Below are 27,293 nucleotides of genomic sequence, written 5' to 3' on the forward strand. Positions count from 1 at the left end.
TATTTCTACAGGACACACAATAGCCTAACTTAGGTATCAGGTTATTGAGAATGTGAGTGTTCCTAGAAGGGGTGGCGATGGCATTAAGCTATTAAAAAAAACGAGAAGCTTATTGGATATATAACTTACAAATATTAGAGCCTCATGGGTTAAACAGGGAATATGAGGTCTTCCGTAAGGTTTTTTGCTCCTGCTATATATTGTGAGATAGCCACATATTCACTTGTTCTTTTTTAGATCATACAATGAATTCTGAATAAAAAAAACTCCCAGGTTATGCATACCAGTTACATGGGTTCTCATAAATTTCCCTCTTCCCTATCCTTTTTTCTCCCCCTTTCCTTTTCCCTTTTTTTCCTATTTTCCCCTTTCCTTTGCTAACACATTTTATTCCCCTTCCTCTTTTCTTAGTCTTCTCCTGGTTCTCGAATATTTATTACCTTTTGTCCTTAGAATTATTCTTTCTGTCCTAATATGTTTTTTGGTCCTTTTGCATGGTGCGCATAAGTCCGTTACTCACAACCCCCTCTCTTTCCCCTTTTAGGTAGCTGTCATAAGACCTGACTCGTGGGTATTGTTATGTCTCACCACTGAGGACTGTTGGGTTCCTTCCAGCTACACCCATGTCTTTCTTTCTAATGCAGGTGCACTGTTTATCTTGGGCCGCTGAACCGATGTCAGGTGATTCCCCTGGGGTCGCTGTGTTACCTAGATGTAGCTCACAACGCCGGTCTTTTAAAACTCCCATTACATGAATTTCCTCACACTTGTTACCCTGCTCCTGGCTGCAACCACGCCATACACGCCGATTCATCTTGTGGCAGGTAATCTCTTCCCGATGTCTGTCTGTGAGTCATTGTGTTCTCTGACAGCCTTTCCTGCTATTTTTCACCTTACTTACATGATCTGCTTTGGTAGTTTTACTCTTTCTTTCTTATCTTGTGCCTTTGCTCTGATCTTCCCTTCTTGGGTCTTTGTGGATTTTCCATATATTATAATTTTTCAGAGATTGCAAGTGTTCTCTTGACAGATATTTATCGTAGCAATGTGAGTTTTGATATCGACCTCATTGGCTTTATATATATTTTTGTTCACTTTATCTAAAAACCCCTTGGTTTAAGATTATTCACATTGTTATGTCATTTTGTACTCTTGAATAATAAATTTTGATGTAAAGGTTGCTACATCCTTTATTATTTTAGGATATATGATATACAGATCCTGTAACATAACCTGGACTTTTTGCATAGAAGTGATATGCTTCAGATTATTTGTATTTATTTCTTCTCTTTTCTATTGATTTGTTAATAGACATCCTTGATAGAGGCCTGAGAGCCGAAACGTCTGAAATCTTGTCTTGTCCATTTCATATATCGTCTGTAAATAAAGATTCTTTTGTTACACGGAATGTTCCTTAGAAATATCTTTTTTGAGTGCCGGAGATGTTTTCTACAACAACTCAGGGTAACCATTTACCAACAGCTACAGTATGTTCTCATCTTGCAGATTACCCATTTGGAAGTACCGTATATTATCAAGTATAAGTCGACCCGAGTATAAGCCGAGGCATGTAATTTTACCACGAAAAACTGGGAAAACGTATTGACTCGAGTATAAGTCGGGTATAAATTGACCCCTCATCCCTATCCTGGTATGCATGGTTCCCCATCCCTGTCCTTGTATGCATGGCTCCCCATCCCTGTCCTTGTATTCATGGTTTCCCCCCGTCCCTGTCCTTGTATGAATGGCTCGCCCATTCCTCTCCTTGTATGCATGGCTCCTTATCCCCTATCGTTGTATGCATGAGTCCTATAAAAAAGCACATCCTACTTACCTTACCTGCGCGCCCTCACTGCATCTCGTTGGACTCCAGCAGCTCTTCCAGCCGAGTGATCACGTGTCCCCGCTTATTAAGGTAATGAATATTCACTCCACCTTAATGACCGGGGCCACGTGATCACTCGGCCGGAAGAGCTTCTGGCGCCGACCGGAACGAGATGCAGCGAGGGTGCGCAGGGAAGGTATGTAAGATGTGTGCCGCAAGCCAGCAACGGCAGCTGTAACTGTGCACGCTATAAGAGAAATGAATATTCACTGCCATGAAAAGCAAGAAAAGACTGAATCAGGCTGGTTTCACACTTGCGTTTTGATCTGCAGCGTTTGTGTGAAAAAATGCATGTAAACGCGTGCAAACGCTGCGGTTTTTAGACGCATGCGTTTTTGCATGCAGAAAAAAAATGCAGCGTTTTGATGCGTTTACATGCATTTTTTCCTGCTTTTGTGTTTTTGAAATGCATGCTGAGAAGTGTGTGACAGCTGCCAATCATCAAAATCAACTAGAAAAACCACTATTAATAGAATTAGCTAGGATTAGGGTTAGGGTTAGGGATAGGGTTAGGGTTAGGATCCCTAGGGTTGGGGTTAGGGGTAGCTTTTTATTAGAAGAATGTCCTGGTCACCAGGTCACTGATAAGCCACCCCCCACCATCAAGGTGATAAAGGGATCCAAACCCTAACCCTAACCCTAGGGATCCAAACCCTAACCCTAACCCTACCCCTAACCCTACCCCTAACCCTAACTCTAACCCTAGGGATCCAAACCCTACCCCTAACCCTACCCCTAACCCTACCCCTAACCCTAACCCTAACCCTGACCCTAGGGATCCATAGGGATTGGCTATTATGTTGACCTGGAGACCAGGACATTCTTCTAATAAAAAGCTTTGTTCAATGTGGACACCCCAAGATATACGGTATTGCTATAGAGTACTAAAAATATAAACTCGGAGAGTATTCACTGTCATATTGTTAGGGTTAGGGGTAGGGTTAGGGTTAGGGTTAAGGTTAGGGTTAGGGTTTGGATCACTAGGGTTAGGGTTAGGGTTAGGATCCCTTTATCACCCTGATGGTGGTAGGTGGCTTATCAGGGTGTATTCTTGTTTTTTTCTATAAAAACGCATGCGTTTAAAACGCAAGCAAACGCATGTACGCAAAAACGCATGCGTTTCCATAGACATCAATGTATTTTTTGCCGCAAATCAAACGCAAATGAACGCATGCATTTTTTTGCTGCAAAAAAACGCCTCTGAAAATTACTACATGTTGCATTTCTGCAAAAGAATGCAATGTTAAACATAGGGAAAAAAACGCATGCGTTTTTTTCGGTAAAAACGCTGCAGATCAAAACGCAAGTGTGAAACCAGCCTCAGAGAAGAGATCACCTATAAGGTACCTGGATGTAAATGTTTATTTGTTGATACTGACTACATCTCGTCAGTACTGTGGCTCCTGTATGGTCCAGAGTCTGATAAAGACTGATAACAACTCCCAGCATCTCCTTACCATTGGACTTACTGGGAGTTGTAGGTTCATGAGATACAAATATATATGGGCCTGACTTAGAAGAATTCTGCTCATCAGTTATTAATCATGTGATGTCATAGACCTAATAGAAAAGGAAAGAATTATCTGGGTAGGAAAGCAAAATGATCAATTGTAAGATGGCTGCAATATATTTAGAGAATAAAATTTTTGATGGGAGAAGGAAGAGTGCTTCTTTAAAAACAATCATACGTATCCGTATAACTTTATCTGTTTAGTTTCCATTAGGGCATCTTCCAAATGATGGACACTTTAATCGAAACCAAAGCGCCCCACTTTTTACTTTTGCTGTTATTTTCTTGTAAAAATGGGGGGGTACTTTAGGGGTCCTTTTACCTTAGTGTCTGACCCATTCTTTTACTTAGGTGCTGAGTGTTCATCGGGGTGGGTTGGGGGTGGGGGATTCGGCGAAAGCTTCATCTGCCTAGGGCACTAAAATACCTTGTCCCGACCCTGTATACCAAGCGTGTGACTAAAAATCCAAAAATGGTAAAAATATTTGTCAATGAGAAAAATGAGACCGATGATAAAAAAAAAAGTATGTGCCAGTTCACAAGGTGATGAGATAAATCCATAAATCCAGAACAGTACAAATCCAGGAACAACAGTGCAGGTAGCAATAACCCTAAATTTATCTCTAGGCCCATCTACTACCTTGGCACTCTAAAAATTAGAATGCAGATTGACACCCCCAATATGTGGTTCTCCCCATTACACCCTAGTACAGGTGAATCTACACCCATGATAAACAGGTTTAATGACTAAGCAGGCACACCCTATGTATGGAAATTTATATATATAAATATATATATAAATTTAGCTGGAAGCTAAAGAGGACCTCTCATTTCTGAGAAACACACAAAAAATGGTGTTAGATTAAATGTAATTACATTTATGACATACGTGTCATTAGCAAATTAGATGATTTGTCTCATTATTACAGGGAAGCAGGTTTTAATTTCTTACTTTACCATCGTGAGCTCAAAATCTGGCGAGATTCTCTTCTCTGTGACGTGCCATTGCTATACAACATGTGAAAGGTATCTGGATCCTTGTGCTCAGATCCACAGGATTTGGGGTTGACTCATTACTGTGCCTGTTCTGTCATTGTGTTAAGCTACTGGTATGTTTAATTTGATAGGAGAATCAATTCAACTATTTTCCTGAAAAAGCTGCTTAAACTCATTCATAAACATGGTGAATTGTTTCAGAAATGGATCCCAACAAGCAACAGATCAGTGAAACGGAAATCAGGCAAAATGTTTCCTTTCAACCATGAGAGACTTTTTCTTATTAATGGCAACGTTATATATCAGAGATGTAATAAGATGTCCCCGTGTATTTGCCAACCAGCTAGATTAACCCCTTTACCCCCAAGGGTGATTTGCATGTTAATGACCAGGCCAATTTTTACAATTCTGTCCCTTTATGAGGTTATAACTCTGGAACGCTTCAACGAATCCTGGTGATTCTGACACTGTTTTCTTGTGACATATTGTACTTCATGTTAGTGGTAAAATTTCCTTGACATTACTTGAGATTATTTGTGAAAAAATCGGAAATTTGGCAAAAATTTGGAAAATTTCGCAATTTTCCACTTTGAATTTTCATGGGTAATAGGAGAAATTGGACCACAAAAGTTGTTGTACAATTTGTCCTGAATACGCCGATACCCCATATGTGGGAGTAAACCACTGTTTAGGCGCATGGCAGAGCTTGGAAGGGAAGGAGCGCCATTTGACTTTTCAATGCAAAATTAGCTGGAATTGAGATAGGACGCCATGTCGCGTTTGGAGAGCCCTTGATGTGCCTAAACAGTGGAAACCCCCCAAAAGTGACACCATTGTGGAAAGTAGACCCCCTTGGGAACTTATCTAGATGTGTGGTGAGCACTTTGAACCCCTAAGTGCTTCACAAAAGTTTATAATGTAGAGCCGTAAAAATAAAAAATCTTATTTTTTTCACAAAAATGAATTTTCGCCCCCAATTTTTTATTTTCCCAAGAGTAACAGGAGCAATTGGACCCCAAACATTGTTGTGCAATTTGTTCTGAGTATGCTGATACTCCATATGTGGGGTAAACCACTGTTTGGGCGCATGGCAGAGCTCAGAAGGGAAGAAGCGCCATTTGACTTTTCAATGCAAAATTGGCTGGAATTGAGATAGGACACCATGTCTCGTTTGGAGAGCCCCTGATGTGGCTAAACATTGAAATCCCCCACAAGTGACACCATTTTGGAAAGTAGACCCCCTAAGGAACTTATCTAGATGTGTGGTGAGCACTTGGAACCCCCAAGTGCTTCACAGAAGTTTATAATGTAGAGCCGTAAAAATAAAAAATCTTATTTTTTTCACAAAAATGATTTCTTGCCCCCCAATTTTTTATTTTCGCAAGGGTAACAGGAGAAATTGGACTCCAAACATTGTTGTGCACTACGCGCCCTGATATATTATTAGGTTTACGCTTGCAGTGGTTACCGCTGTGGCTGGGTTATTCCGCTTATTAATAACTTTGATTTGCGCCATTACCCCTGGCTTTTCTATGTATATTGATACTCTTTTGGCATACAGGTACAGACTTTAAGGGACATAGAGGGGTGTGTGTTCAACTACCCAGATTCATCTGTGTTTATCCATCTATCCACACATGTGTTGCGTACATTTTCAGCCCTGGGGAGTTGATTAGCCATTCATGCTATTTTATACAAGGTCATATGTTATATAGTTATTGTGTATTATATTTCGTCATATTTGGATAACAATTGTATTACACATGTAATTTTCTGACCTTGTGTTATTTTTGGCGGGATCTTCTGGGTGATGGTGGGATTTTAGATGTTTTTAAATTGGTTGTATCAGTAAAAGTTTGCCTTTTTGATATTACAATTATCAGTGGTGTGCGGTATTTTGGAGTGGTTTCCTTGTTCTTTTTGTTTGCCATGTTATATTACCACGCTTCCGCACCCCTTTTAGCTTACATTGTGCAATAGTAGTGCGCCAGTGTTTGTTTCATGTTACTGTCGGTTCAGGCATTTCTTTTGCCTTTCTTATTGGCGGTACACAGCTTATTATAGCGTATACAAAATTGTTTATTACTATATTTCTTGTATTTTGGGGTCAGCCTTGCTTCGGGGTTGCTAGGGCTCATGGATTGGGACACACGTGAGGCGGCCTGGAGGGCCTCTTCATCCAATGCCTTCCTGTAAGACAACAATGTTCAGGTTGATACAGATTTTTCAGGTCTCACCACAGAGTTGATTGCGTCACAGAAACATGGCATTAGGTTGCTTTGGAATATTCGGTGTTTGGAGGAGTATGTGAAACTTAACATTATCCCTAGGGGGCTTAGGATTTCTATTTTTCCGGCGTGGGAACCATCTCCCACTTTTCGTACGTTATGGGAACAGGGTCTGATACACTGCTCCAATATTTTGATCAATTTACTTATTACACATGATAGGGAACTTTTGACAACCGTAAAAACTGAGATCAAGAATTTGGAAACTAAGCTGAGTAATTTTGATGAGGCCTCACAGGTTCAGCCCTTTGGAGCTAAGCTCAAGGATTTACTTGACAAGTATGATAAAGAGATCATGTCTAAAAAATGCTCCAAGTTCTTAAGGGACAAGACGGACTTTGACAATAAGACAGCATTTTCCTGGGCACATCAGGGGAACAGACGTCGGGGACCTAATTATAAACAATGGGCAGCTGGCATGGAGAGACGAGCGCTTTCTGCAGATTTACACACTTCAAGCGATTTTTTTATCCTCGGCAGAAAGCGAAATCGACCCAGGACCAGGCGAGGACACAGGAAGCGTGGGGTCATCTGTTCGGGTTACCAGGAGCCACAGTTACAAGCTGCCACGTCGCAACCCATGGAGACAACTCCACAAGTGATCTCTACACTCTCTGATAATGTTGGTGAATACAATAAGGTGGATGCTCTCCAGATCATTAACCTTTCCAGCTATGTCCTTTTGCCATATGAGTCTTCTGTTCTCTCCAAGGGCCTTACCTTTTCACCAGTCCAGCAGATGGATAAGTTCACTTTGATAAAGGATCTCTTCCTATTCTGCAGAAAGATCGTCTTGCAGGCTCTTCATAACAAACCACAGGTTACACCCCTATTGGATCAGACCGAGCAAAGGGTGTTCCAGGATCTCGTGGACCTGCTACGTGAGGGTGAGGAGGTATCAGGTAGGTCTAAATTTCCACACAGAAACAGATCCCGTGTCTCACCACCTTTTTCCATTGTCCCAGCGATAAAAAAATTTTTTGAAATGGCCAAGAGGGACATTGAGGCATTGCCGACCAAGATCCCGACTACGGCCAATTTGACATCTTTGGAGAAACGCGCGTTATCTCATTTAAAAAATAACAATGAGTTCATTATATGTGAAGCAGACAAGGGCGGCAATATCGTTCTCTGGCCCCATGACATTTACTTGGAAGAAGCATACAGACAGCTTGACAATTCTAGATTTTATCACAGGCTTCCATCAGACCCCACCGGTGTATACTCAACCAAATTGAGAACACTTATTGACAGAGCTTTGGACTTGGGCATAATTAGTAAGGGGGAACGTGACTTTATCTGGGTTAAACATCCTGTTGCGTCAACTTTTTATATGTTGCCAAAAATACACAAGGACGTCCTTAAGCCACCTGGACGTCCTATTGTGTCCAGCATAGGGAGCCTTTGTGAAAAGGCTTGCACATATATCGATTTTTTTCTGCAACCCCTGGTACTGGAACTCCCCTCGTATATCAGAGACTCGTCAGATTTCATTACATCATTATAAGAGATTACGCTTTCCCCGGGTGACATCATGGTGACATGTGACGTTGAGTCACTCTATTCAAATATCGATCATGACCATCTTACAAGCAGTACTTTTTTCTTGGGCCGGCAGGTGAATTCAGATAGGATGCATGATTCTTTCATTGTGGATCTTCTTGACTTCATCCTCAAGCATAATTTCTTTTTGTTCGACAGGACGTTCTTCCTTCAAGTTTCTGGCGTGGCCATGGGTGCCCGCTGTGCCCCGGCCCTGGCGAATCTCTTATTGGGGTGGTGGGAGTCCACCATTGTTTACAATTCCATCTGGTACAAGTCCAAGGTGTGACGCTGGCTTAGGTACATCGACGATGTCTTTTTCATTTGGTCGGGTTCCCTGGATGAGGTTGGCACCTTCATTAACTCCCTCAATGACAATGTCTTTAACATCTTTTTGACCTCTTCGTGTTCTTCCTCCTCAGTGTGTTTTCTGGATCTCAACATTATGTGCCAGGATGGTGCTTTATCTACTCGTTTATATCGTAAGCCTACTGCCACAAATAATTTTTTAGAGTATCGCAGTTTCCACCTGCCACACACTAAGAGGGGTGTCCCTGTGGGACAATTTTTGAGAACCAGGAGAAACTGCACTCTTGAAGAAGATTTCCGTAAAGAAGCCCAGGACCTGACTGCAAGGTTCAAGAGGAGGACATATCCCAACAAATGTATTTCTCAAGCTTACCAGAGGGCCAGGCTCCAATCACAAGTTTCTCTTCTGTAGCCTACAAGGAAACCTCCTGATAAATCTGTCCGCTTCATCACGGGATACAATACTCATTGGTCCCAGGTAAGACAGGTCTTACAAAGACACTGGGGGATACTTACGACAGATGCAACAACATCACAGATTGTTAGTGAGCGGCCACTTATGACAACTAGGAGAGCACCTAACTTAAGAGATATTCTTACAAGAAGCCACTACACTAGACCCACTACAAGATTAAATCGAGGCATCTCACTTAAGGGTTCCTTCCCCTGCGGTGATTGTAACATGTGCCAATACATGCATCCTGTCAGGGATAAGTTCTGCAATCCCACTGACCAGTCTGAACACAGTCTGAAGGCCTACATTAGTTGCAAGACCATGAACGTGGTCTATGCAATTATTTGTTCCTGTCCACTCGTATATGTGGGACAAACGTCCCAGGAGTTACGCCGACGCATTCAAAAACATTTTTCCACCATTAATACTGCGCTGGTGGACTCTCGTAGGGGCAAAGATCTCACTACAGTGGCATCTCACTATCTACTACATCATGCGGGCAGATGTTCTGGCACTAGGATAGTTGGTCTTGAACAGGTCATGGGCTCTGGCAGGGGTGGATCGCTTGAGAATAAGCTCTTGCAAACGGAAGCCCGATGGATATTTGTGTTACATTCCACAGCTCCGTTGGGTATAAATGAAGGTCTTCTCTTCATGGGTTTCCTGGGTTGAACCATTTATTTACACTCTGTCTCTTGTGTTTCCTTATAGATGGTGCCTATTTTTCTCCTACTTGGCAGGTCCCCTACTCCTTTTTCCTGACCACTGTTATCTATAGTAGGTTTCCTTGGTCATACTTGTATACCATCGGTTGCCTTTGGGTCACTCTCTTTTACCATTTATGGTGGGTATTACTTATCCGAGGATTCCTTTTTGTTCCTTTTCCGCTCTGGCGCTTGGCATATATTTTGTGCTTGCGCCCATCGTTCTTTATTAGCATGTTTCCGTAGTTGTACCTGTATGCCAGAAGCTCAAGCTTGGTTATTGGTTAGCCCTGCATAATTGTTTGAAAAAAAATTTTTAATGTCTTTAGGCGGGACATTATTTATTTTAGGTGTTCATGATACTCTCTCTTTTGATTGGGACATAGCCTATGGTACAGAGGCTTGTTTTCTCCCCTCCCCCCCCCCCCCTCTCGGGCCTTTCCTTTATGGATGTGACCTTCTAAGCCGATTGGCTGGTGGCTCCGGGCATGGATATCCTGGGGAATTTTTCCTTTTTACCTGGGTTATTTTTGATCATGTGGGTACTCACCTTCTTTTGGAATGGATTTATTCTCCTCTGGTATCCGCCTGCATCATTTGGATTTTCCTTTCCTTTAGTGGTGCATTATATAATTCTGTAACTTTACACGGTTGTTATTCATTTGTTTTTGATATTCAATAAATGTAGTATGTGACATCAGAGGGATATGTTACTGCACATAATTTCTTTAATGGGTTTTTTTCTACAGGTCTTTTTCCACAGGGGCAAGCTAAATAACAAACAAAGAGTACTTATACTAATTATAATTGTGACTCGTGCTATGCGTCTTCTTTTGTCCTGGTTCCATTTTGTCATATTAACATATGTGGTCTTTATATGTGTATTTCATGTCTTGTATGTCTGGTGTCCTGTTCGTTTTGTTATTTGTTATCTGTATTCAGTTCTTTATACCATGTTTACTCAACCCTTTTCTTCTTATCCACTCAATGCTTAAGTCCAGGATGCGCCGCGCTGAACATTTCTGGCGTGTGCGCATCGTGTACTACTGGCAGAGACACCTGCCTGCATTCATTTGCCCTTCACTTGTCATTTCCGGTTCCAGCCCTGTGCATACCTCGCGCGCTGATCTGAACCTACCTAAAGGTATTTAAACTGATTGGTCACCCTTATCATTACCTTCCCCTGATGAAGCCGTCCTTGTAACGGCGACACGCGTAGGGTTCGTCCCCACGCTGATCCCGGCCTCTTCTCTCTTCCCCGGTGGCTGTTTTTTTATGTGGGATTTGCACATGGCTGGATTCAGGTCTCTATTGGTGCCATATTGAGGTCATGGCTATATTTACAAACCAAGGGCACTACGCGCCCTGATATATTATTAGGTTTACGCTTGCAGTGGTTACCGCTGTGGCTGGGTTATTCAGGTTATTAATAACTTTGATTTGCGCCATTACCCCTGGCTTTTCTATGTATATTGATACTCTTTTGGCATACAGGTACAGACTTTAAGGGATATAGAGGGGTGTGTTCAACTACCCAGATTCATCTGTGTTTATCCATCTATCCACACATGTGTTGCGTACATTTTCAGCCCTGGGGAGTTCATGCTATTTTATACAAGGTCATATGTTATATAGTTATTGTGTATTATATTTCGTCATATTTGGATAACAATTGTCTTACACATGTAACTTTCTGACCTTGTGTTATTTTTGGCTGGATCTTCTGGGTGATGGTGGGATTTTTTAGATGTTTTTAAATTGGTTGTATCAATAAAAGTTTGCCTTTTTCATATTGCAATTATCAGTGGTGTGCAGTATTTTGGAGTGGTTTCCTTGTTCTTTTTGTAAAACCACTGTTTGGGCGCATGGCAGAGCTCAGAAGGGAAGAAGCGCCATTTGACTTTTCAATGCAAAATTGGCTGGAATTGAGATAGGACGCCATGTCTCGTTTGGAGAGCCCCTGATGTGCCTAAACATTGAAATCCCCCACAAGTGACACCATTTTGGAAAGTAGACCCCCTAAGGAACTTATCTAGATGTGTGGTGAGCACTTGGAACCCCCAAGTGCTTCACAGACGTTTATAATGTAGAGCCGTAAAAATAAAAAATCGTATTTTTTTCACAAAAATGATTTCTTGCCCCCCAATTTTTTATTTTCGCAAGGGTAACAGGAAAAATTGGCTCCAAACATTGTTGTGCAATTTGTTCTGAGTACGCTGATACCCCATATGTGGGGGTAAACCACTGTTTGCGCACATGGAAGAGCTTGGAAGGGAAGAAGTGGCGTTTTGGAATGCAGACTTTGATGGAATGGTTTGTGGGCGTCACGTTACGTTTGCAGAGCCCTGATGTACCTAAACAGTAGAAACCCCCCCACAAGTGACCCCATTTTTGGAAACTAGACCCCAAAAGGAACTTATCTAGATTGTGGTGATCACTTTGAACCCCCAAGTGTTTCACTAAAGTTTATAACACAGAGCCGTGAAAATAAAAAAAAATTTTTTCTACAAAAATGTTTTTTTAGCCCCCAGTTTTGTATTTTCCCATGGGTAACAAGAGTAATTGGACCCCAAAGGTTGTTGTCCAAGTTATCCTGAATACACTGATACCCCATATGTGGGGGTAAACCAATGTTTGGGTGCACGGCAGGGCTCGGAAGGGAAGGAGCACCGTTTTACTTTTTCAATGCAGAATTGTATGGATTGAGATCGGACATCATGTTGCGTTTGCAGAGCCCCTGGTGTGCCTAAACAGTGGAAACATCCCAATTCTAACTCCAACCCTAACCCTAACACACCCCTAAGCCTAATCCCAACCCTAACCACACCCCTAACCCCAACACACCCCTAACCCGAACACACCCCTAACCCTAATCCCAACCCTAACCACACCCCTAACCCGAACACACCCCTAACTCTAATCCCAACCCCAACACACCCTTAACCCTAACACACCCCTAACCCTAATCCCAACCCTAACCATACCCCTATCCCTGGCACACCCCTAACCCAACCGTAAACGTAATCCCAAACCCTAACCCCAACTCTAGCCCCAACCCTAACTTTAGCCCCAACTTTAGCCTCAACCCTAACTTTAGCCCCATTCCTAACTTTAGCCCCAACCCTAACCCTAACTTTAGCCCCAACCCTAACCCTAATGGGAAAATGGAAATAAATACATTTTTTTATTTTATTATTTTTCCCTAACTAAGGCAGTGATAATAGGGGGTTTGAGTTACTATTTATAGCGGGTTTTTATGTTTGGCAGCTGTCACACACTAAAAGACGCTTTTTATTGCAACAAATATTTTTTGCGTTACCACATTCTGAGAGCTATAACTTTTCCATATTTTGGCCCACAGAGTCATGTGAGGTCTTGTTGTTTGCGGGATGAGTTGATGTTTTTATTAGTATCATTTTTGGGCACATGACATTTTTTGATCGCTTTTTATTCCGATTTTTGTTAGGCAGAATGAACAAAAAACAACAATTCGTAAATTTCTTTGGTGGGGGGGGGGGTTTATGCCATTCCGTGTTTGGTAAAATTGATAAAGCAGTTTTATTCTACGGGTCAGTACGATTACAGAGATACCTCATTTATATCTTTTTTTATGTTTTGGCGCTTTTATACAATAAAAACTATTTTATAGAAAACATAATTATTTTGTATCGCTTTATTATGAGGGCTATAACTTTTTTAATTTTTTGCTGATGACGCTGTATGGTGGCTCGTTTTTTGCGAGACAAGATGACATTTTCAGCGGTACAATGTTTATTTATATCCGTCTTTTTGATCACGCGTTATTCCACTTTTTGTTCAGTGGTATGATGATAAAGCATTGTTTTTTGCCTTTTTTTTACGGTGTCCACTGAAGGGGTTAACTAGTGCAACAGTTTTATAGGTCAGGTCGTTACAGATGCGGCGATACTAAATATGTGTACTTTTATTGTTTTTCTTTTTTATTTACATAAAGAAATGTATTTATCCGAACAATGTTTTTTTATATATATTTATTTAGGTTTTGTTTTTTTTTACACATGTTAATATTTTTTTTGACGTTGTTACTTTGTCCCACATTGCAATGCACTGTGTCAGATCAGCGATCTGACAGGCACTGCAGGAGGCAAAACTTTTAAAAAAATGGCAAAATTGTGGGGGATTTTTACAATTTCGCCACACTTGGATTTGGATTTTTTTTTCATTTACGCATTCACAATAAGGGAAAATGAATGATGTCTTTCAAAAATACACCCTGTCCCACAAAAAGACAAGCCCTCATTTAGCTATGTCGATGAAAAACATATAAATGTAATGGCTCTTGGAAAAAAGGGAGGAAATACAACAAGGAGGCAAAAAACGAAAAATTGTCGGCATCCATAAGCAAAAAGCAGCCAATTTTAAATTATATCACAACAGTGCGGCTCATGAAAATGTTTAGAATTTTTGTGTGAAGGTGTGTTTGCACTTGAATATTTGGTAACTTCAATGTAAATATTATTATTATTCAGCTATAATCTCCTGTGGGCGGCACTTCCCCAATAAGTGGCTATAAAACTCAGCTACCCTGTAATTGCTACACGGAAATTACTATTAAAGGAAACCAGAAAGTGAAAAAAAGCCAGAAAGGACAGAAGCCGCAAGAATGCTCGGAGTAATCATCATTTTCCTTGTCTTGGGTCTTCTGATATTTTTGGGGATCACCTGGTATGAATCCTCGAAAGCGGAGTACCCACCAGGGATTGCAAATCCTAAATTTCTTCGGATGGCTCATACATTTGTTGTTGGCTCCTTCATCTTGGTAAGTTCATAGCCTGAATCTGAAGAATGTTTCCTTTGTTTTCCTACACGTTCTTTCTCCAGTCTCAGAATTCTAGTTATGGGCAATTTTTATTTTTTTATTCTTAATTCTTGCCAATTATTTGTTGTGGCTTTACAATGATTTATCCTATAAGCTTTGGTAGAGAAAACCTAATGGAAAAGCCAGAGGGGAGACCTCAAGGTGCGCTATTAGGACCATTCCCTGGGGTTACAACATGGCTGCAGGTAATATGAGAACTCCACATGGTAGGTGATATTGTTAGTGGACATGACCATTGCATGGGTACCATATAGATCCTGTTGTGTCTGGCTATTATCTTAGTTATAACCCTATCAACACCACTTTATTTACTATGGCATGGTGTATAAGGTATGCTGGTATTTGACCAAGATTATCATTCCATGGGCACTATAACTATACCATTTGATTACTAATGTGGCCATTTATCTTACTAATACTTTCCCATTATTACTCTATGGTATATGGCATACTTAGGATTTAAGTTCCAACTGTGGTATTTGTGATAGCAACTGTTTCCTACTTAGTGATATTGCTATATCTGGACATATGATACAGCCCTATGTGGGCACTAGGTCCAGATGCTATCCAATACATGGTAGCCATTGTGATGTATACTCTTGGGGAATTGTGTTCCTTTTTGGTTTTCTGTGTATATACAGCCTGTCTCATACTCCCCCTATTTTTAGGGTATTGTTTTGTATACGTAGGTACATTCATGTACTGATTTTGTTACGCAATTTTTTTTGCGTGTATTTATATATGTGTGCTTAATAAATTTTCATTATTTTCACATATTTTGCACCTTCCTTATTCTCTTTTGGATCCATTCTTTGGTATGCGACATGTAATGACAGACAATCTGATCTCACTGATCGCACTGCAGAACGATTAAAAGTGCTGGGAATAGAACAGAAATTAGCATGATTATAAGCACCATTTATCCTTCATTTCAGGGAGGTCAATTTGGGGATGAATACATCAGTGTTGACAGTGCTGTGAAAGAAGAGCTGCTGATGCACAGGTGACTGTAATGGGACAAAACTCTGCTGTAATATTCAACCCTCCCATACTGACTGCCATGAGATGAAAGGTGTATGTAATCACACTCATGTCTGCTCTATTTCTCACATTTTGTAATCACACACAGCTATGCTATGGGGTCAGTGGGAAGAGCAGACTGTCATCATTACATGTTTCATTACATTCATTACCTGTCGTCATTCCAGGTTAAAGTAATTTCTAAACTATTGTGGGGGATGTTCTTTATTCCCTTGATGTTGCTGCCTGCCTATAAGTCAACCTTTTACAGAGGAAGAAGTACATGCTTTTGATGGCTAGCAGTCCTACTTATTATAGTGTGAAGCTGTCCACATGTAAGTGTATTTTTGTAGACTGATTGGTCCATAGAAAATCAAGGAGACATGTCTGATTTTAATCTGAGTCTCAGATAAAACTCACATGTTTAAATCTATGTGTCAGGCCATATTCATATGTTCAGCAATTGGTTAGTATCTTACATCAGTATTTGTAAGCCAAAACCAGGAGTGGGTGATAAATGCAGTAGTGACATGTTTCTATTATACTTTTCCTCTGATTGTTCAACTACTAATTTTGTCTTACAGATACAGATGTAAAATGCTTATCAAATACTGAATGTGGGAATGTGGCCATAGTGTGGCCTAAAAACTGACCAAGTTTGATCAGACTTTCAACAGCATGTGAAAATTGGACCACACTGGGATGGCATCCGAATGTTGTTCAATTTTACCACAGACGTATAGACTTGCATTGTCTATTTTGATCAGACACTTGAATCAACGTTAGACATGTGTATTGCCAAGTTTTTAACACTAAGGTTCGGATAAGGTTTTAAAGAAGGCTACTACTTGCGATATAATGCAATTTTATTTTAAAGTACAAAATTAAAGGAATAGTATGACTGCCAACACTTTTGAATATTTTAACATACAAAGGCTAAGTATATATAAAGATTAAATGTATATAAAGATTAAGTATATATAAAGATTAAGTACATGCAGTATACTCACATCATCACCAAGGAGCTTTTAAACATCATCCGTCTGGAATATCAGAGAAGCAATACCAAGACAGAGAACCCCTGGGAAATTCACAACACTGCATGGGCATCCCCACTTATGCTGGTATCACAACACTGTACACGTATAAGTACAGGTACACAACTTTCTGCTTCTGTCTTTGTCATGTTTTTCTGGCCTTATATAGTGATTTGCACTATGTTTAACTCTAGTTCAACCCTCGCCCTCTAGTGGCCAGCTTTCGGGATAAGATGAATCAGAGATACCAGGCAAACATCAGACAATGGGCCATAAACCCATAGAGTGAAAAAGCTCCCAAGGACTCTCATCAGTCCATAAGAGATAGAGCTTAAATAAACCACCATGTTTTACAATAACAAACAACAAACATAGAGAAACATAGAACTATTGGTGAGGTAAAAGCTTTCAGACAATAAGTTCTCAAGACTGTGTCACTATGAGCATTATCTGTCTGTAAATGTATGACCATTTCACGTCTGATGGTCAGAATGCATTCTGTATATTTCAATAAGGACTCAAAATATCAAAATATCCATTTTTATATTCACACTACAACATGTCTGTGATTTTTCACTTTTTCTTTTCTTTACAGGGGAAGTTTCTTGATAAACTTGGAATATGGAACATTGCAGGGCCTACTAATTTTCTACAAAAAAAATTAACGCCTAAGCTGAAGGAGGATCCAGAGATCTTCACAAAAGACCTACAATTTGGAGGAGTGCCGGTGAGAGTCTACCAAGACCGATCTCCTTCAGCTGGTGGCAGAAAAGGAGTCATGTTCTTTCATGCAGGAGGATTCATATATGGAAGTATTGGTAAGCAAATAAAACTGTGGTTTATTGATCCACTGTATGAAGGGATGTACTTACTGCCAATAAACATGCAGTGATTGCCCGCCGTACACAGTAATGATGTAGATATGTTGGCTACTGGCATTACTGTGGCTGGACGGCCACATCGCATCATCAGGTCTTATAGAAGACCCAATGACGTGATGCTCGCTACACTATCAACAGGAAGCCATTCAGGGAGAGTTTTTAGGTGGGAGAACTTAGATTACTTGTGATCCCTCCCCCTCTAAATATTATAAAGTGTGTGGCACTAAATGGTGTTTTTAACATTTTTTAAACCTACTAAATAAATATAAATATATATTTTAAATGACTTGGAGCCCTGCATATTTTTAATAACCATCCAAGGAAAAACAGACAGCTGGAGGCTGATGATATCAGGCTGGTAAGGTCCACGGATATTGGACCCTTTCCAGTCTAAAAATAACAACCCGTAACTGCCCCAGAATGGGCACATCACATTAGATGTGCTGATTATGGCACTTTGCCCGGCTCTTCCCTACTGCACTATTGCGGTGGCAATTGGGGTAATATTTTTGGGGTTAATGTCAGCTGGCACCAAGCCCAAAGGTTAGTAATAGAAAGATGTCTATCAGACCCCCCCATTATTAATCCAGTAATAAAAAAAAAAGCAGAAAAAATACTTTATTTGAATAAAGACTCCCTCATACTATCCCTCTTTCACCAGTTTATTAAAAAAATGTTCCCACAAAGCTTTTGCGTCATAGTCCACATTCTTCACATCCGCCTTCATCGTCTGTGAATAGCAGTAAAGTTACCACTGTTCACAGGTGCCGGGTAGTGACGACAACTCTTATCAGTGCCGCTAGCTCAATGCTGCGCTCAGCGAGAAAAATTCTCAAGTCTTCCATTGACTTCCGTTATACTCATTACTCGAATTGAACCCATCTGTGCCTCCTATCAGCCTAATTTGAGTAATGAACACTCCAACATTTTAGCCCTTGATCATCACTAGTAAGTACTGTACAGGCCCTGTGCATGAACTCTAAAAATGTTAAATTCCGGCCAGGCATATATGATAGCTGTTGGCTGATGACTTCTTTAACCAATAGATGTTTTTCCCAAAGACTCCATAAACATACATGCTCTTACGTACTGGTCTCGTCTTGAAGGAAGCACTCCGCTACTATGCCCTATGGCCACCACCATTTGTTGTGCGCCACATCAGGCCTTACAAGTTGTTAGGACTGGCGGAACGCACCAGATAATATTTAGAGAGGATATGAGGTGCGATCGCAGTCCGGGGTCCACCGTGCAGAAAGCACACCTGCTGCTCGGTAATGGCGGACTACATGGCGGTATAATGTGAGTACACACACGGGTTAGCTTCACCCGGTATGAAGGAAGCGAACCCTGTTGTAACACAGGGCCGTGATACCGCACAGAGAGCGCAAGTAAAGGGTCACAGAACTCTGTCCCAAGACACGGGGAAAGAGTTCCTCAAGACCTCTTACGCTTGACACCGTTACTGTGGTATCAGGGGCAGAACTGAACTAATAATAATAATTTATCACACAAGAGTGCGTACAATGCCACTCTGGCGGACGCCTCTAACCACCCTAACCAGGGCCCGGAATGCGCACTAAGCGCACGGCGCCGCACTGGTGGTCGCTGCTGAGAGATGCCAAATTGTGTGATGGCTGTACACAGTAGCACTGTCTAGCACTAGGTAGCTTCCTCCATTCGCGAGCAGGCAACAACACTAGGGATGAGAATGATTCGGAGCTTTCATCCATCGACAGGCATTCATCTACACACACACACACAAGTAAATAAGTTTACACCAGCGCATGGCAGAGCGGCCATCCAAACCTTTTATAGCAGTAGTGCTCCAGTTCCTTCCTGATGGTCCAATAGTAGCCGCAACAGGACCTGAGCATGTGACCCCCGACCTCCAATGGGAGGTCGTCCCATGGGCATGCTCACTATGGGAAAAGCAGGACTTAGTTCCAGAAAGGCCTGCTTGCTGATGATCAGTACTGGCTACAAAGGCAGAGCCTGGAAAGGCAGCAGTAACCATTCGCACAGTATCAGCTTGAGCTAGATGCTGGGACCGACGTCTCTGCTGAGCAGGTTCCACTGCAGCTGGAGGAGAATGGGAGACCACAGCAGAGATGGTTCGAGATTCCCCCTGTGCAGCAGCGGGAACTCGACACCTAACACAAATGCTCCAAAATTCCTCAGTGACATCATCTCCCAAGGCTCTCTTGGACACACTCTGTCTCTAGAATTGAGACAGTAAAATGTCCAGTTGTTTGTTTGGAGTTTGCCACCATCCATTGTTGTCTATTGTGTTCATCCTTGCAAACTCCTGTGATTTCTACAAACCCTCTAACATGCTGCTTAACCCTCCACTTGTTACCTTATGATTAACCCATTGTTTGCTATAACCATCAACCACTTTTATTAGTCTGTTCATATTATATTGGATTCTGCGGTGGATTTTGATACCTACAGTATCTCATAAAAGTGAGTACACCCCCGAATTTTTGAAAATATTTTATTATATCTTTTCATAGGACAGCACTGAAGATCTGACACTTTGACACAATGTAAAGTGGTCAGTAAACAGCTTATATAACAGTGTTAATTTGGTGTGCCCTCAAAATAATTCACCCAGCCATTAATGTCTAAACCGCTGGCAACAAAAGTGTCTACATTTGTCCCAGCTAATGGACACCCAGCAGTGGGGAGCGTTTTAAACATAATGTCACACTCAAAGCTCCAAACTGCTGGTTATCATTTAGTTTGGGCCCCGGTCCTTCTCATCCCATATTCACACATATGTCATTAGACACATGGTAAGGTTTTAATACTAGAGGTTAAGACTGTCCCAAATAGGGTCACCGTGACATGGTCGGATGGCTTTTACTTTTATTTATCAAAATTATGTTAGCCAAGTACCCTATATTATTTTTATGCACTATTGCTATTCATTTTTTTACTGTAGGGAAATTGTTCATTTTCTTTTTGTCTTGGGTTTTCTCTGTTTAGTGGCCAGTGTGAACATACGTCTACACGCTACATGCACACCAACTTATATTCTAGGTCATTGTTTTTGGTTCCTGATAGAATGGCTCCTGAGAATCTCTATGACACTGATAGTAGAATGGATCCTAATAACTAATCTCTTGTTTATTTGGTTTAGACACCCATGAAAGTTTATGTCGATACCTAACCAAGAATTCCGGAGCCGTGGTTGTCTCTGTTGGGTAAGGTGACAACATTCCTCTAACATTTCCTGATGTTTTAATTAGGCTGGGGACGGGTCACACTTGCAAGTGTGATGCGAGAAACTCACGCTAGTCTCTCGTATCACTACATGCAATACATGCAGCCGCACACTCCGGTCCTGAGTGCCAGCAGCAGCGCCGGGTATTGATGCAAGAGACTCGAACGAGTTTCTCGCATCACACTCACAAGTGTGACCCCGGCCTTAATGTAATGATGTAGTGATGAAGATATGGGATTTTAATCACTTCAAGTTGCAGGTATGGTGACAATTAGTGTGGATAAAAGTGAGTTATCTAAAGAAACCAATTCAATGAAAGCTGATTATAGCTGAAATTTGATTTTTTTTTTTTAGGGGACCTGCTGCAATTATATTCATTTTAATACAAAATGCCTTTAGGGGAAATCGATTAAAAAGTAAAAAACTACAGAAAATGTTTAAGACAATAACTCAAATTTCAGCTCCCATTTTTGGAAAACGAAGGCTGTAGTTCCATGAATTTTAACTAAAATAGTGTAATGAAGGAGCTGTGCTACCTGCTTCAAACAACTGTCCTTGTACAGCGGATTCCCAGCTCAGGACCACTATCACTTAGGGTTGAAAGTAGCTACAAAAAATGTTTCTCCATCTGAGGGACATGATCATGGCTCGTTTTCATTGGGTCATACTACGGGAGTAATTAATAATACCTTATGCAAGATGACTACAAACTACCGTATATGAAAAGGGTTGAGGTGGTAAGCAATGCATATGGTGGTCTTTATTATCCAGATATTGACCCTTATTTACTAAATGAAAGGTCCAATATAACATGCTTTTTGTTTTTAATATTTTAGGTACCGCCTGGCACCAGAACACAGATGCCCGGCTGCATTTGATGACTGTGTCTTGGCTACAGTTCACTTTCTGAAGACGGCACAAGAACATGGAGTCGATCCTTCTTCTGTTATAATATGTGGAGACAGTGCCGGGGGCAATCTTACAGCTGGGGTTTGTCAAGCTCTTGTGGGCAGGACAGATATTCCAAAGCCTCTTGCCCAGGTGATGATATACCCAGTGCTCCAGATGGCGGACTTCAATTTACCCTCGTACCAACAAAACAAGATGGTCCCATTTTTATTCCAAGAAGATGCTCTATACTACTTCATTAGCTATATAGGTAGCGATCCTTCTCTATCGAAAGAAATGATAAAGGGAAGCCATGTTCCTTCTGAAATAAGACAAAAATTAAGTAAATGGTTGAGTTCTGAGGAATTTAAGGTCAAAGGCTACAAACCTCACATCATGGCGCCCTTTAATAAAGAGATTTATGATAAAGTTAAGAAAGCTTTTGACATTCAATGTTCTCCATTGTTGTCCGATGATGCTGTAATCCGGCAACTACCACAGGCCTACATTCTAACATGTGAGTTTGATGTTCTCAGAGATGATGGGATTCTCTACAAGAATCGGCTGGAGAACAATGGAGTCCCTGTCACATGGTATCCTGTTAAAGATGGCTTCCATGGAATTGTCAGCTCCTTTAATGAACCCGACGTGGTGTCTGGAAAGCTGGCTTTAGATAATGTTATTACCTACATTAAAAACCTTTGAAACCTTCTATGGTAAAAAAAATTTTGAGATCTTCCAGTTTTTGGCTTCATGTTAAGATAAGTGGTTTGATCCGTAGAGGATCACGTTTAAGTCAAATTTCCTGAATATTTTTAGGAGAGATGAGAGAAGTGCAGGCAGCTAAGCGTGCTTCCTACACACCAAACAGTATCTGCCGAAATGTGTGTCGGGGTTCGGCACCACTCCAGCAGTAGAACACAGATACTGTTTGATATGTAGTCATACACCTATTATTCCTTGCCGTTTTTACCACTTTGCTAACTTCTAGTTCTCTCTTTAGCCCGGACATAGATTTCTTGTTTCAGCATGGTCATTGAGTGTTTGCTGCTAATTCGTATACTATAAATCATTTATAGCCAAGTAACCTCTCAATTTTTATTTCATTATACTCTTTGTGGGCTGATCGTTTTAATGACTCGCTCATGGCATTTTGCATTAATTTTGTGGTTTAATAGTATATTAAATTTCTAGATATATGCATTTTGGGCTTACGTTGTACTGTCTTCTACTGCTTGGCCTGACGCACCTTCCAATGTATTTAACATTTTTGTCTACTTGCAAACAGTATATGCCAGTCAATAAATTAATTTACATTTCTTTGACTGTCTATCTCATATTTGTACAGGATGTACAGTATATACAAACAAGACTAATCCTCATTGCTACATTCTGCGGTGGCAGGGGAGCTGGTTTCTTCGATTTGGGACAAATCTCACATGATTACAGCTCTGGCTGGAGTTTTATAGTTCCACAGTGTTCCCTAAGCTCTGGGGTGGTGCAGCTTAATAGCCAATGATTACTAATTCCCACTGCTAGCTAACTAAAGTGAAGTTGGAGCGCCCCCATACGGCCGTGGGGTACTCGGTACCGGGTCCTTTGGTTCTCGGTGGGGATGTCCCGTTGGCTGACCCGGTCCGTGGCCCTAGGGAATGTCCGTTGTAAATGGAGGAAAGGTCTTTAAAGGGATATGTTCGTGATGCCACTTGTGGTATTCAGTCAGGGTGACCGACACTGCTTAGGGGTCCGCTGGGGTGATGTGATGGCAGCTAGATGGTATACCTTCCCACAGGTGAAGTGTATCCCCATGGCTTCCCAGAGTGTAGATGGTGGATGGTGTGAGGCACAGAGAAGAACGAGGACACAAGGTTGCAGTCTCTTTACCTTTACTGAAGGCTTCAGTGTCCACAGTCCAGGGTACGGACCACAGGGCAGGCAGGCAGAGTCCGGCCGGTCTGAAGGCAAATCCAGAGTCCCCTTATCCAGGTGGAAATCAGTAGTCTTCCTCTAGAGCCTGGGTGTTGTAGTACCTCCCTGCTGAGCTTCTCGGTAAGGTTCTCACAACTGATGTTAGTGTCTCTTATTCTCTCTGTCCCCCTGATGGAAGGATAGGACAAACCCGCATGACTGATGGCCTGAGGCTTTTTGCAGGGACTCTGTCACTCCCCGGCCCCCACAGTTGCCACCGTGCCTCCTGGGTATAAGGTCGGGCAACTAATATGGAACTAGCTGTCCTGCCGGTCTCTGGAGCCAGGCTTGGAGACCATGACTCCCTCGGTGTTCCGGCTACCGGATCCTGCGCCTCAGAAAGGAGGCAGCCTTTTGCAGGGCAGAACTCCTTCTGGTTTCCTCTCCTTTTGCTATGACTTCGTTCCTCACTCACTACAATACAATTCCCTTCCAATGTCTCTTTCTTAGGATGATGCTGCATGTGGGGCAGGCGCAGCTCCGTGGCCTTCTGTCTAGGCCTCTGACAGGATCCCACCCCTGTCAGGGACCCACTACCTGAGAGGAGCTCAGATAGCAGCTTACTTGGTAAAGCCCAGCTCGCTTCTCCTAACTTCCTGTCCAGACTACCAGTTTTACCTAATTGTGAGGAGTGCCCTAATAAATAGGAGCATGGCTCCCCCTGGCGGCCTAGAGTGTGAAGTGTGTTGTGTGGTTTGAGATACCTGGCAAAGAGATCTCCTTTATTGCCTTCTGACGTAATATCACTCCCCATGGTGGAAGAACGACATTACTGCAATGACCAGGACTCTGGGGCGCTGCACTCCCCCCTGTTAAATCCAGTACTCCCGGACTGGGAAAAGAAAACAACAATACATTAGCAAAAGACATGCAAAATTTTGAAATGCTATAAAACAAGTTAATATTCGAAGCTTCCCTTTATGGGAGGTGAGAACACTGGAACGTTACAAACAAGAACATATTTACATTGCTTGCTTCATCTGAAATATAACTACCTGTACAGGTATACTATCTATTATCTCCCTAAGTGCAAACTTTCAGTTTTACTAACTAGCTAAATAATTCACTAATTCACTAACTCAATTAATTCACTAACCCCCACGGGTTCACTTTATTGAATTGCAGAACAGCTTATCACCCCCCCTACGGGCTCACTGTATCTTCAATTTTATTTAGAGTACATCATTTCAAACTATTTACTATTCTACATACTATCGGCTATGTAAACATTATTCATTAACTCGCTATCTATTATATTAACTCTATAATATATTAACTTTTTGACACAGTGCAACAAGTAAACATTCCCGTTAAGGGCGAACTCAAGTCTCTCAATGAGGTAGTGCAAAGTAATCACATCATCAATATTCAAGTCAATTTAAAGGTGACGTGATGCGAGGGACCTGTGACGAACCCGCAGCGTTGGTCTTGGGTGGGCTTCAAGACGTGTAATCCTGACCCGGAATTCTGCCACACCAACGGGTTTTTCTTCAGGTCTGTAAAGCAAAGTTATTTTACAGCAAAACTAACAGCAGTTTCTGTTAAGACGCAGTCTCTGTAAAAGCCTCCTATGTAAAACGAGTAGGGAGCACCTTTAAGAAGGTGCAAACTATTTACAAGCAGTTCAGGAATCATTCACCGTCCATGATCCTACAGTCTTTAAGGCCATGATGAACTTGTGCAAACAAAACATAGGATCCCTTTAAACAGGGGATCCCTTTAAGAGTTTAACACTGGATGGGTTTAAAAGCAGGAAAGGAAATGTTTTTAAGAACTATTTACATTCTTTGTTGGTTTACTGTTACTGGAACAGTTCTGGAGGTAGTACCGGCGGGGGTAGTCCTCTTGGATACTGACGACTACCTGGTACTACATAGAGTGCATCCGCACTCCTGATGGGGGTCTGTGTGCTGACAGTCCTCCGTGCCACCGTAGTTTGGGTGCACTTGGAACACATAGTGGCCGGTGCAGGGGTCACCTGTTTGGATGGAGATTGTAGTGTTTCTTTTGGTGCGAGATCAGGGCTGTGAGGTGGCAATGCAGTGGCTTCAAATTTGTACTTGTGAACATGGAGTGCATACCAACCCTTGTCTCCCCAATGTCGCGTATATGTGACACGGTCACTCACCAGGGTATAGATCCCGGCCTGGGTGTCCCTCCATGAGGTGTGCCTCCACATCACACCGGTTCACAAATACCTCAGGATAGAGGCCTGGTTCTTTTATAAATCCCCAGCCTCCTTTCAGGCGGAATGTTATAACAGTTCCGTAACGCTGCGGGCCCCAGTCCTCCTGACTCATCTGCCTGGCCTGGGCTTTAGCTTGTAAGTCTTTTTCACGATCAGCCTGGCATCCGGGCGCTCTGCCTCCCTCTCCTTCTGCTCTTGCCGGAGGGTTTCCTGGCATTGGTATTCCGCTAGCCTGACCACCTCAATCTTCTCCCCCTCTGGCTGGGCCTCCCCAGGGAACCCGATCAGGTTGGTGGTAGCGCAGGTCCATTTAAATGTCACCCACTCTCCCTGGACATTCACAGCTTGTTTAGTGGGCTGCAGCGGGACGTCGGAGGTTCTCAGGGTCTCCCAGGGCCTTTTCCACTCTAGGCAGTTACACACCCAGCCGGGTGGTGGTGGTGGAGGTGAGTCTACAGCCACTAGCAGGAGTTCCTCAGCTACCGGGGCAGGGCTGACGTCATTACCTGCCTCTGCAGCGTCTCCGGTGCCGGTCTCCTCCTCTGCAAGCTGGGGTTCCGGTGGCTGGCTGCGCCGCTGCTCTTCGTTGCCGGTGGTTGCGCGATGCCACAAGCTCCAGAGCTGCCGACACAGCTCGTCCACCTCCGCTCCAAGAACCTCCTGGTAAATACATCCTGGTAGGGTTTTGCTCTGTTCCCATTGGCTGGGACAGCTGTTGTGAATTTGCTTTTTGCTCCCTCTAGTGGTTACTAGTTTTTTGACTCTGGTTTTTCTGTCATTCCTTTTATCCGCACCTGGGTCGTTAGTTAGGGGTGTTGCTATATAAGCTCCCTGGACCTTCAGTTCAATGCCTGGCAACGTAGTTATCAGAGCTAGTCTGCTGTGCTCTTGTCTACTGATCCTGGTTCCAGTTATATCAGCTAAGTCTGCCTTTTGCTTTTTGCTATTTGTTTTGGTTTTGCATTTTTGTCCAGCTTGTTCCAAATCTATATCCTGACCTTTGCTGGAAGCTCTAGGGGGGCTGGTGTTCTCCCCCCGGACCGTTAGACGGTTCGGGGGTTCTTGAATTTCCAGTGTGGATTTTGATAGGGTTTTTGTTGACCATATAAGTTACCTTTCTTTATTCTGCTATCAGTAAGCGGGCCTCTCTGTGCTAAACCTGGTTCATTTCTGTGTTTGTCATTTCCTCTTACCTCACCGTCATTATTTGTGGGGGGCTTCTATCCAGCTTTGGGGTCCCCTTCTCTGGAGGCAAGAAAGGTCTTTGTTTTCCTCTACTAGGGGTAGCTAGATTCTCCGGCTGGCGCGTGTCATCTAGAATCAACGTAGGAATGATTCCCGGCTACTTCTAGTGTTGGCGTTAGGAGTAGATATATGGTCAACCCAGTTACCACTGCCCTATGAGCTGGATTTTTGTATTCTGCAGACTTCCACGTTCCTCTGAGACCCTCGCCATTGGGGTCATAACAGTTTGCCAGGCCAGTATTAAATGTTTAATGCATTGCAGAAGAGGGATTATAAGAAAGAAGATTCTGAGTT

General features: G+C 42.2%; 1 protein-coding gene across 2 annotated transcripts; it reads left to right on the plus strand.

Moving 5' to 3' along the window:
* Positions 1-615: 615 nt before the first annotated feature.
* LOC143764573 (arylacetamide deacetylase-like 4) lies at positions 616-22,918 on the plus strand. Of its 2 annotated transcripts, XM_077250267.1 has the most exons (6): positions 616-824; positions 1,312-1,464; positions 14,197-14,486; positions 17,199-17,421; positions 20,627-20,690; positions 21,547-22,899. In XM_077250267.1, the coding sequence occupies exons 3-6, from the start codon at positions 14,331-14,333 to the stop codon at positions 22,301-22,303; spliced, it is 1,200 nt and encodes a 399-aa protein (XP_077106382.1). In that variant the 5' UTR covers positions 616-824; positions 1,312-1,464; positions 14,197-14,330; the 3' UTR covers positions 22,304-22,899. The 2 variants fall into 2 exon arrangements, with proteins under 2 accessions (XP_077106382.1, XP_077106381.1); XM_077250266.1 differs by lacking the exon at positions 1,312-1,464 and having other exon boundaries at positions 21,547-22,918.
* The last annotated feature ends 4,375 nt before the right edge of the window (positions 22,919-27,293 follow it).

The sequence above is a fragment of the Ranitomeya variabilis genome, chromosome 4 (genome assembly GCF_051348905.1).
Source record: "Ranitomeya variabilis isolate aRanVar5 chromosome 4, aRanVar5.hap1, whole genome shotgun sequence".
In the NCBI taxonomy this organism is placed as follows: Eukaryota; Metazoa; Chordata; class Amphibia; order Anura; family Dendrobatidae; genus Ranitomeya; species Ranitomeya variabilis.